This window comes from Syngnathoides biaculeatus, chromosome 11 (genome assembly GCF_019802595.1).
Source record: "Syngnathoides biaculeatus isolate LvHL_M chromosome 11, ASM1980259v1, whole genome shotgun sequence".
Lineage (NCBI taxonomy): Eukaryota > Metazoa > Chordata > Actinopteri > Syngnathiformes > Syngnathidae > Syngnathoides > Syngnathoides biaculeatus.
The window spans coordinates 9,568,978-9,581,576 of NC_084650.1; the positions used below are offsets into that span (position 1 = coordinate 9,568,978).

General features: G+C 44.8%; 1 protein-coding gene across 3 annotated transcripts in view; it reads left to right on the forward strand.

Moving 5' to 3' along the window:
- Positions 1 to 964: 964 nt before the first annotated feature.
- The window catches only part of trappc11 (trafficking protein particle complex subunit 11), a 182,370-nt gene continuing 170,735 nt past the window's right edge, over positions 965 to 12,599 (forward strand). Inside the window, exons 1-3 of one of the 3 annotated variants that reach the window (XM_061834025.1) lie at positions 965 to 1,243; positions 1,424 to 1,646; positions 1,940 to 2,109. In XM_061834025.1, the coding sequence (XP_061690009.1) occupies positions 1,443 to 1,646; positions 1,940 to 2,109 (374 nt within the window). In that variant the 5' untranslated portion in view covers positions 965 to 1,243; positions 1,424 to 1,442. The remainder of the gene's footprint in view (positions 1,244 to 1,423; positions 1,647 to 1,939; positions 2,110 to 12,599) is intronic. The other 2 variants (XM_061834023.1, XM_061834024.1) reach the window with 2 other exon arrangements.

Below are 12,599 nucleotides of genomic sequence, written 5' to 3' on the forward strand. Positions count from 1 at the left end.
GGGTCCCCGGCGAATTCATCCCGGACGCCACAGCGCCCTGGTCCGCAGCCAGGCAACGGTCCTCCCTGCTGGAGGCCGCAAAAGGGTTTGCGCCGGTTCCCACGTCGCAACATGGCACCCCAGCTGCCCGGCTGCCCCGTCACCTGCGCTCTGCGGATTTTGTGTTTGTTCGTCATGACGCCCACCGTGGACCTCTCCGCCCCCCATACGACGGCCCGTTCAGGGTCCTGGAGCACGGGGATAAGAGCCTGCTCGTGGACATTGGCGGCAGACCCGAGACTGTTTCCGTGGACAGGGTCAAACCTGCGCACCTGGACATTGCCCAGCCTTTGGGGTTGGCCCTCCCCCCGCGCCGGGGTCGTCCCCCTTTGCCCTGTGCCCCTGCGCCCGCCGGGGTACCCTTGACCCCGCCTGAGCCCTTGTCCCGTGACTCAATGGACAGTGCGGCCCCGCCCCCATCGGCCCCTACAGTGCACACTCGCCGGGGTCGGGTCATCATCCCTCCACGGCACAAGGATTTTGACTATGGGTGAATTCTGGGGGGGCTTGTGTGGTGTTTACATAATTCACCCGCGGGACCTTGAGTTGGGGTGCGGGGTTCCGCACGGACTGTTTTTGTTGTTGCGCTTCCGGAGGAAAGGTTAACAGAGTTCCCGCCGTTATGCGAGTAGTTTGGTGATGTCGAACAATAAAGCAAGTTCTGTTTCTGTGTCCGACACTCCGCCTCCGACTCCTTTTCTCCGGCGCTACAACGTCACGTGAAATCCCAATAATGCGTCAACCTTCCACAAATAAAAATTTCATTGAAATGCCATGCATTGAAAGCCCATGCTTTCCCGTTGACGAAAAAGTAAACCTCACGAAAATCAGTTGTGACCTACAAATTAAGACTTTATTTAAATGTCCATGTTTTGCCTTCGATGGGAACATTGACCTTTGCAACATGGCCACAACTTAGGCACTTCGTTTTGCTATAAACCTGTCTAGGAGTTTGGCATTCCCAAATTCATATCTATGTTTGGCCTTCTCAGACAGACCATAGGACTCAGCCTAAAACGACGAGCTGTATTTAGTGATTCTTTCGCCCTGAATAAATCATATTTAAATAGGTTTTGACTGGCAACATTTTTGTCGGCAGTGTGAATTGGGTTTCGTAAATGGATTATTGTTCTCCGATTAGCGCCCATTTGCTGATTTAACCAATCGTCTGTCCGATTCTATAAACCCTTTACGATATAGCCAGGTAGATATTAATGTATTTCTTGCTGTAAACAAATTTCCAATGATGATAATTGTGTGTTGCTGTTTTCACTGTGCTGTGTTTGCAGAGAACCAGCTCGAACACTTACGAAAATAAGCCTAAAGAAATCGTTGTCATGGAGTATATTTTGAATTTATTTCATGTCTGACGTTGTCGTTGAAGGTCCTTTTGAAAGTTCAGAATGGCAGGTCTGCAGTGTGAACTTCCCTCAGAGCTATGCTGTCGACCGATGGCTTTTGTAGCCTTAACTGGTTTGGATGTCGTCTACAATGCTGTGCACCGTGCAGTATGGGATGTTTTCAGTGCCAACCGGCGAACTGACAGAGTGCCAATCTCTTTCAAAATTCTCCCCGGTGACCATGAGTATCCGAAGTGTCGAACTAAGGTTTGTAATTGAATATAATATTTTTGGCAAACTGGCCTCCCGGTGCACGACTGGTCAGAGTGTCTACACACAGTTTTAAGGACCGGGGTTCAAATCCCGGCCCCCACTGTGTGGAGTTTGCGTACGTTGGTTTTCTCTGGGCCTCCCACATCTCAAAAACATGTATGATAGGTTACTTGGGGATTTTAAATTACCCGTAGGTGTGAAGTGAGTGTGAATTGTTGTTTGTTTTTATGTACCCAGTGATTGGCTGGCAACCAGCTAAAGTTGTACTATTTCCTTCTCCCTCTTAGCGTACGTCCTATGAGTGGTACATTCCCAAAGGAATATTGAAAACAACCTGGATGAACAAGCACCTGAATGAAGTACCGGCACTGGTTGTTGTCTTCTATGAATTGGATTGGGATGACCAACAGTGGAAAGAGAAACAATCTGAATGCGCTACGAAGGTTGAGATTGTCAGGTATAATATTCTTAATATTAATTCTTGATATTGCGTGTCTCTACAATATTGCATGGCAGTAATGAAGAATCTAATAATGTATGGCTCCTAATATTTATTTATTCATATATATCATTTATACATTTGAGGAGCGACTTTCTAACCTTGAGGAGCATTCTTTTGCAGGTTTATCACAGAGAGCCTCGAAGAAGGGGTTGAATTAAACAATAAAATTATGATAATTTAATGGGGAATTGAATGTAATCACATATCCTCAAAAGTCCTGTTACTGTTTGGTTTCATAACTAGACTTTACACGGATCTGATCGGCTTCATCGCTATTGACCGATAATAAGCATTTTATGTTGATTGGCCAATCAGCTTTCATATCATAATGCGCGATCTGATCAGCAATGTCATTTATTGGATCTGTAAAAGACATTTATTTTGTGTTGTCGTCCCATATGCATCCAAAAGCTAGTTTATTTTCAGTCTTGTCACATGCCTTTTGGTGTAGTACTGTAACGATCTGACGTCCAATGAAGTTTTATCAGGGAAACAAACGGTGTCAGTGTAGAACTATTTTCCAGTGTCCAACTATTTTGTGGTGTCTCAGAAAAACATGTAATTTGTCATCTGTGGACAAAACTCTTTTTGTCTCTATCTCAAGATTTTCGGTCCGAGCACTGAGTTTAAAAACGAAAACCGATAACTCATCTGATCAAAAGATGGAGCAATGAGTCTCTTCAAATGACTTATTCATTTACTATATATATATATATATTATATATATATATATAGACTTGTGTAATAGATTTATTCATCTAGTTATCTCAGTAAGGCATCGTGACAGAAAACAAATTCTTCTTTTCCTTTCGGCTTGTTCCGTTAGGGGTCGCCACAGTGTTATGTTTTTTCATGTAAGCCTATCTCCTGCATCTTCTCTAACACCCACTGCCCTGATGTCTTCCCTCACAACATCCATCAACCTTCTCTTTGGTCTTCCTGTCGGTCTTTTGCTGAGCATCTTCAACCTCAGCACCCTTCTACAGTGTTCGTACGGGTCAGGGAATTTCTGGAATATCATGGAAAGAAACGTTGCCTTTTCCAGGTCTTGGAAAGTCCGGTAAATAAAAAAAATATTTGGTTTGGGTCAGGGAATGTCATAGAATTTTCAGTCACTGTGTGGCGTGATCGCGCTCTCAAATCTGCACAATCGAGCACCAAAAAAATCACTCGCGTAAAATTGGTTACGAGTATAAATACAAAGACAAATCAATCCAGCAGTGACCCACAGCCTGACTCCCCCCCCCCCCAACACGGAAGCACATTCTCGTAATAGTTTACCTGACTCCGCCCACCTTCGGCTCTTTAAGGGGTATAGTTATAATTACAAACACCGTCCACCCACACAGTCTGGGGAGCGTAGAGCAAAGAGTTAGACATGCTGCTTGTGTTTACGCTTGATAATAATGGTAAAAGTAAAAAAAAAAAAGTGCTGTTGCTTTTATGAATGTCGGGTTATGTGAATAATAAGAAAAAGTGGTGAAACTGGATGAGATTTTCTGTTTTTTAAGTAAAAGAGGTCTCGTCTGAAGCTAAAGTAGAAAGTACAGGATGAGATGGTGTATAATGTTAAAATTCCACCTTGGCACAGCCTGATCAAGGATGAAAGCACAGACAATACAGTGCATAAATAGCTAATTCTGTACTTTAAATATAGGCAACATAACATTAACCTTAGATGAAAATATATGTTCAACATGTAATTATAGTTTATTGTTAATAACCATGAAATTCAGTCATTATGATGTGCCTACTATATTGATAAGCTTTGGCACTTACTATTGAAGTGAAACCACACGATCATATAGCTGAAATATTGCTGTCTACCACAACCAGTCAATCCAATATTAGTCATGGAATTTTGTATTTAATACTTGGAAAGTCATGGAATGTTCATGTAATTTTGATTCTCTGGAAGTATATATATTGCTTCTACTAATATACTCACTCTCTCGGCACATGTCCAAACCATCGAAGTCGGCTCTCTTGAACCTTGTCTGCAAAACATCTAACTTTTGGCATTTCAAATCCTATCCGATCTGCTCACTCCTTAACATCTTCATTTCTGCCACCTCCAGCGCTACTTCCTTTCGTCTCTTCAGTGCCACCGTCTCTAATCCGTACATCATGGCTAGCCTCACCACTGTTTTATAAATTTTGCCCTTCATTCTTGCGGAGTGTCTTCTGTCACATAACACACCAGACACATTTCACCAGCTGTTCCAACCTGCTTGGACGCGATTTTCACTTTCTTACCATACTCACCATTGGTCTGGATTGTTGAGCCCAACTATTTGAAGTCATCCACCCTTGCTATCTCTTCTCCCTGGAACCTCACTCTCACCCCTCTACCCCTCTCATTCCCACACACATATTCTGTTTTACTTCAGCTCATCTTCATTCCTCTCCTTTCCAGTGCATCTGTCCATCTTTCTAATTGTTCATCCACCTCCTCCCTGCTTTCACAACAGATCATGTCCTCTGCATACATCATGATGCAAAGGGATTCTAGTCTAACATTTTCTGTCAGTCTATCCATTACCACAGCAAACAGGAAGGGGCTCAGATCTGATCCCTGATGCAGTCCCATCTCCATCTTAAATTCGTCTGTCACACCTACGGCACACCTCACCACTGTTCTGCTGCCCTCATACATGTCCTAAACTATTCTAACATATTTCTCTGCCCCACCAGACTTCCGCATCCAATACCACAGTTTCTCCCTTGGTACTCTGTCATAGGCACAATGTAGCTCCTTCTGACCTTCTCTGTACTTTTTCACTCGCATCCTCAAGGTAAATAATGCATTTGTGGTACTCTTTCTAGGCATGAAACCATTCTGTTCCTCACAAATACTTAGTTCTGCCCAAAGTCGAGCCTCCATTACTCTTTCCCATAACGTCATTGTGTGGCTCATTAATGTTATTCCTCTGAAGTTCCCACAGCTCTCCAAATCATAATCAAGAAATTGCCAAGCAGCTTGGTGAAAAAAGGTCCATTGTTGGAGCATTCATTAGAAAATGGAAGAAGCTAAACATGATGGTCAATCTCAATCGGAGTGGAGCCCCCTGCAAGATATCACCTCATGGGGTCTCAGTGATCCTTAGAAAGGTGAGGAATCAGCCCAGGACTACACGACAGGAGTTGGTTAATGACCTGAAAAGAACTGGGACCACCGTTTCCAAGGTGACTGTTGGTAATACACTAAGACGTCATGGTTTGAAATCATGCATGGCACGGAAGGTTTAACTGCTGAAACCAGCATATGTCAAGGCCCGTCTTAAGTTTGCCAATGACCATTTGGATGATACAGAGGAGTCATGGTGATAGCATCATGGGTTGGGGGTGTTTTTCTGCACATGGGACAGGACGACTCTATTAAAGATAGGATGACCACGGCCATGAATTGTGAGATTTTGGGGAACAACCACTTTCCCTCAGTCAGAGCAATGAAGATGGGTTGTGGCTGGGTGTTTTAACATGACAATGACTCGAAGCACACAGCCAGGAAAACCAAGGAGTGACTCCGTAAGAAGCATATCAAGGTCCTGGCGTGGCCTAGCTAGTCTCCAGACCTAAACCCAATAGAAAATATTTGGAGGGAGCTGAAACCTCGTGTTTCTCAGCGACAGCCCAGAAATGTGTCTGATCTAGAGAAGATCTGTGTAGAGGTGTGGGCCAAAATCCCTCCTGCAGTGTGTGCAAACCTAGTGATCAACTACAGGAAACGTTTGACCTCTGTAATTGCAAACAAAGGCTACTGTAGTAAATATTTACATTGGTTTTCTCAGGTGTTCAAATACTTATTTCCAGTTGTATCACACAAATAAATTGTTAAAAAAAAATCATACATTGTAATTTCTGGATTTATGTTTTTAGATGATCTCTTTCACAGTGGACATGCACCTACGATGAAAATTTCCGACCCCTCCATGATTTCTTAGTGAGAGAATTTGCCATATAGCAGTGTGTTCGAATACTCAACGAGAACGCTTTTCCTCCATTCTTCAGGCATCTTTCCCCCCACAAGTATTCTGTTGAATAAATTGGTCAAAAATTCCACAGCCACCTCTCCAAATTGCTTCCATGCCTTCACCAGTATGTCATCAGGACCAACTGCCTTTGCTTTTATCATCCTCTTTAGTGCCTTTCTGACTTCCCCCTTACTAATCATTGCCATTTCCTGGTCCATCACACTTGCCTCTTCTACTCTTCTCTCATTTTCTTCATTCATCAAATTTTCAATATATTCTTTGCATCTATTTAGCACACCAGTCAACACATTTCCACCTCTATCCTTAATCATCCTTACCTGCTGCACATCCTTCCCATATCTGTCCCTCTGTCTGGCCAACATGTAGAGATCCTTTTCTCCTTCTTTCGTGTCCAACCTGGTATACACGTCATCACATGCTTCTTGTTTAGCCTTCGCCATCTCTACCTTTGCCCTACGTCACATATCAATTTCTTAATTTCGCCTCTCCTCAGACCTTTGTGTCCCCCTTCTTTTTCGTTCACCTTTTTCCATGTATGACTTCCTGTATTTTGGGGTTTCACCACCAAGTTTCCTTCTCCCCTTACACAGAGATCCCACTTCTTCTTCAAACTTTCTCGAGAGTGTCGAGGGCCTATCAGCAAAACACTTGATGACAGAAGGAAGCTCACTTGATAATCCTTAGGGTGCCATCACTTATTTGAACATCCCACAGAGCCTTATTGGAGCCGAATTATGCATGAATAGAGGGATATTAACATCTCGTCCTTCATAATACATCCCTCATCTATTTCTCTGTATGACTTCCTGTATTTTGGTACCAAGTCTCCTTCTCCCCTTTCCTGCCAGAAGACACACCAAGTACTCACCTGCCTGCCTGTCTGTCTGATCACCTTGGCTGTAGTAGTTCTGTCTTCCGGGAGCTCCGCCTGTCCATCGAGAGGCTGTCTCAATTCTTTTGAAAGGCCCAACAACATTCTTCCTTTCTCAGCTTCCACCACATGGTTCTCTGCTCTGCCTTTGTCTTAATCTTCCTGTGCATCACCAGAGTCATCCTATAGACTACCATCCAATGCTGTTGAGCTACACTCTCCCCTACCACTACCTAACAATCAGTAACCTCCTTCAGATTACATCATCTGCACAAAATATATACCACCTGTGTGCTTCTACCACTGCTCTTGTAGGTCACTCTATGTCCCTGCCTATTCTGGAAAAAAAAAAGTGTTCACGACTGCCATTTCCATCCTTTTTGCAAAGTCCACTATCATCTCTCCCTCAAGTTCCTTTCCTGGATGCCGTACTTACCCAACACTTCTTGATTGCCCCGTTTCCCCTACCAACCCATCCATTACAATCTACACCAATAACAACTCTCTGTCTGGGATGCTCAGAAGTACTTCATCTAGTTCCATCCATTTTCTTAGCCGCTTATCCTCACAAGGGTTGCAGGAGTGCTGCGGCCTATCCCAGCAGTCATCGGGCAGGAGGCGAGGTACACCCTGAACTGGTTGCCAGCCAATTGCAGGGCACACAGAGACAGACAACAGTTGCACTCACAATCATACCTTGGGGCAATTTAGAGTGTCCAATTCATGTTGCATGTTTTTGGGATGTGGGAGGAAAAAGGAGTGCCTGGAGAAAACCCACACAGGGACAGGGAGAACATGCAAATTCCACACAGGCGGGGCCAGAATTGACCCTGGGTTCTCAGAGCTATGAGGCCAACACTTTGTAGCTGCGCCACCGTGATCATCTAGTTCCTTCCAGAATTTTTCTTTCAACTCGAGGTCACATCTTACCTGTGAGGCATAGCCACTAATCACACAATACCTACCCTGAATTTCAAATTTCAGGCTCATCACTCAATCTAAGACTTTTTTTTCACCTCCAAGACATTCTTAACCAGCTCTTCTTTTAAAATAAAGCCCTAGTCCATTTCTCTTCCCATTTACTCCATCGTAAAATCGAACCCTGCTTGTAAACTTCTGGCCTTACTACCTTTCAACCTGCTTTCTTTGATGCACAATATATCAACCTTTCTCCTAATCATCATGTCAACCAACTCCTGAGCTTTTCCTGTCATAGTTTAAATATTTAAAAAAACTTGCTGCCTGCCATCCCTCACTGATGAGGTCAGAAAACTCTTCCCCCTTGTAACAACAAGCAGCACCATAGAAAGACACGTTTCTGAGGCTGTATCTTTTTAAACATTTTTCGAAACAGATTTTGCTGGCCAAAAAGCCTCATCCTCGAGGGGGCGAATAACAATGCAGGGTCCAACAAGGAGTAAGGGGCCTCTCCGAAGCCTGAGAAGACATCCAAGTAGGTACCACAGTGCCCGTGCCATTTGCTGCACAAAGTTGTAGATTCCTCCTGCTGGTTCCCAAAAAGGGTAAAAGTGCTCCCAAATAGGAGCCCATTCCTCCCACTGGATCCCTAAAAGGATAAAAGTGCCTCTGCAGTTACCACTTCTTCATGGAGGAAGGTTTAGCAGGGGCACAACGCTGAGGTGGTATTGTAACTCCATAATCAAAAAATGTTATCACCCCCCCAAAAAAAATTAACACAAGCACAACATGAGGATACAGTATGAGACGGTTAACAGCATGGATGAAAAAACGTGGAAAACAAAGGAAATGGGTGGGAAAAGGGAAGTTGCTGGTTGAGGCTTCAAGGATGCACAACGAATCACCTCACGGGATAAAGCCACTCGTGTTCTCATTGGTCAATGTCGCGCTCGGAACCAATCACGCACCTTGTATCAAGGTGTCTTTCTGTTATGAGCTTTTTTTGAGGATGAAGTTGATGTTCGTCTCCGACTTCAGGTCCCGAGACTGTAATTCCCATGAACTTGAAGGTCTTGACGGTTGACACAAGACAGTGGGACAGTGTAAAGAGCAGCTGTCGTGAAGGGTGTCTCTTGAAGTTCACAATCATTTCAAGTCTTCAGAGTATTCAATAGCAGGTTGTGTTGGACACACCACAGCTCCAATTTCGCCAGTTTTTGTTGTTGATGAGGCCGATGACTGTGGCGTCATCTGCAAACTTCAGAAGGAGCCGCTGTGGCCCTTTCTTCCTCGTACTCAGGGTTAGGCCCACTGACATGGAGGTGGGTCGGCGGCTGCGTGCGGGGAGGAGAAATGAGCTCCCTGCCAACCGCCACTGGTGTCTGGGCACCCCTGACGTACTTACTTCACCCGGCATGGGTCCTCCTGAGCACACTACACAGAAGACTTATAAAAGGGTTAGGAAATCAAACATTTATGGGCCTGTCATTTTGAATATTTGATCGGGTTTCTCGTCCTCCTTGTCTATCTGTCGGGGAGTCTCTTGTCAGTTAGAAGTGATCTACATATCGTCTCATATGACTCAAAATGATAGGGTAGTCTGGCCCCTGTCACTTTACCTACTTCTGAGATGTTCTTTTCTTCAAAAAGAGCTTCAGTCTAAGAAGGGTCGTCAGAAAAATACGAAAATCTCTCTTGTTCATCTGCCATAGCAGGCAGCACAGCGTGTTTTCTATGGCAACTGTCCGAGATTGAAATCTATAAATGACATTGCAGGCAATATGGCCGCAACTGTGATGTCGAGTGAGACTTCCGCAACTTTGCGCATTGATGACATGCTCTCCGCTCACTTTTTTTTTCTATTGACATCAAAGTGAATCATATGTAGTTTTCATAACAATATCTATTTTAAAATGTGTATTTTGGTGTCAGTTGCTCTTTAAGGTCAATCTTAATATTTTCACCTTTCCACATCAAGAAAACAAAACTATGAGTCATGCACTCTGCCACAATGGCCTGTATGTACGCTTACCATGCAAGAACCCATTGCTACGAAAAAAAGGAAGTCAGTATAAAGCCCCAGGAACGCTGTAACGTAGGGAAGAACTACAAAACGCTTGCATACTCCCACACGATAAAGCAGTGTTCAACATACACAAACACAATGCACTGGCAAATGAACGTGACACACTCAAGGCTTAAGGGCTCCTGTCATGAAATGGATAATTTTTTGTATATTATTAATGAAAAAACGTCAACCAATATGGGCCCATGCGTTTTTTTCACCACAAAACATGATTTTGACGTATGTAGCTTTTTGTAACTCCCGCCATGAAAATCCTCTCGAGGGATTTGTTTTCGAGAAGAAGCAGGAAGTGACGTACAGGACAGTTTCTTTCCATTAGTTTAAACCTCTGGGAAGGTAGCTTGTTGTTCCTTTGTGTTAGCCTCAGCCAAAATGCCGGCTCATTGCATTGCTGGACATTGCTTGAACACTCGGGAGAATGGATTTAGCCTTCATAAGTTTGCAAGAGACCCGGTTCGTTGTGAAAAATGGATTGCACGGGAGTAGAGTGCAAGAGCTTCGTGGGTTCCAAATAACAGGTAGGTAGTAATGCGCCTTGGCTCGACGGTGTTCAACAAGTACTGCGGCGGCTTTGAACATCCCCCTAAAAGCAGCACGGCTCGCCCTGGCTCGACTGTGTTGCTCAGTACTGCGGCGTGTGTGAACAACCCCCTAAAGCAGCACGGCTTGGCTCCGTCATAAGCCACACCGGCCGGCTGCAATGAGCCGCGATTGCTCATCTCCGCCGCGGAAGTGAATCGGACAGGGATGCGGTTTGGCTGTAATCGCAAGTCATCTGAATATGGCTCGAAACAACAGTGTTATATTTCCCCGAGGGCTCGAAACGATAGTGTAATATTGCCCGGTAACTTCACTCGATTGTGTGGTGTTCTCCTTTTCGAAAAGAGTTTCCGTGTCAGAAGGGGCGCGTTTGTCTCCCATAGTTAGGGTGCACCACGTGTTTTCATTGGCGAATGTCCGGGTGATGTCGTGGACGGAGGACGCAGCCAATATGGCGACCACTTGGATATCGTAGAATGACACTTCTGCAATTTTGCGTATGGATGACGTGCTCTCCGCTCACATTTATTTTTTTGTATAGAAGTGAATAATGTTATGTATTTTTCATTACAATATCTATTTAATATTTATGGGGATGACACTTGGGCTTTTAAGTGTATGGAATGTCCTCAGTGTACCTTTTTGCTAACATTATACATTTTTTTTTAATTCAAATTCAAATCTGAATTCTGTTATGAAGGAAAGTTTTTTTTATTTTTCGATTATCCTCTAAAAATGATCGCACATTGCTGAATTCGCTGAAAAAAGACGAAAATGAAGCGGAAACAGCCGAGTAGGAACGTGACGTAGCCGGTGGTCAACAATGGCGAGCATTGGAATACGTTGTCAGAATACACTTTTGAATGCAAACAAAATGGCTGGCCATAAAGAAAGTGCCGAGCAAGCATTCAGACTCATGGAGCAGGATATGCCTCGTGTTGGAAACAAAGGCTGGTAAGCATTTGTGAAGTTCTTGTTTTCTTTAGTTAGTCAGAAACTGCCCCTCCTCGAACCGTCACCTGATCGTGGTGGAGAGGTTTGTGTGTCTCGATGATCCTAGGAGCTAAGTTGTCTGGTGCTTCATGCCCCTGGTAGGGTCACCCATGGCAAACAGGTCCGAGGTGAGGGACCAGACAAAGTACGACTCCAAAACACCTATGATGTCTACAAAAATTTGACTTTGGTTTTACCTTGCCCGGATGCGGGTCACCGTGGCACCCCTCTGGAACCAGGTCTGGATGTGGGGCTCGAAGGCGAGCGCCTGGTTGCCGGGCCTGCACCCATGGGATCGGCTGGGCACAGGTAACATGGGTCTCCCTTCCCATGGGCTCATCACATGTTTGAGGGGCCATAGGGGCCGTGTCTAATGTGAGCTGGGTTGTGGCCAGAGGGAAAGAGATCCTTCCCCAAGTGGAGGAGTTCAAGTATCTTGGGGTCTTGTTCACGAGTGAGGGGAAAAATGGAGCAGGAGATTTACAGACGGATTGGTGCGGCGTCTGCAGTGATGCGGACTTTGTATCGGTCCGGTGTGGTAAAGAGGACACTAAGTCAAAAGGGGAAGCTCTCAATTTACCACTCAATCTACGTTCCTACCCTCACCTATGGGCATGAGCTGTGGGTCCTGACCGAAAGAACAAGATCCCTTAGAGATATGGTGAGAGGCTTGGTCATTCGGGAGGGGCTCAGTGTTTAGCCGCTACTCCTCCGCATTAAGAGGAGCCAGATGAGGTGGCTGGGGCATCTGATTCGGATGCTTCCTGGACGCCTCCCTGGTGAGGTGTTTCCGGGCATGTCCTACCGGAAAGAGACCCTGAGGACAATCCAGGACACGCTGGAGAGACTGTGTCTCTCGGCTGGCTTGGGAACGCTTCAGGATCCCTCTGGAAAAGCTGGAAGAAGTGGCTGGGGAAAGGGAAGTCTGGGTATTCCTCCTAAAGCTACTTCCCCCGCGACCTGACCTGGAAAAGCGGTAGATTATGGATGGATGGAGTCATAAACTGATAAATAGTAAAGTCTTTGATATCCTGAATGTATA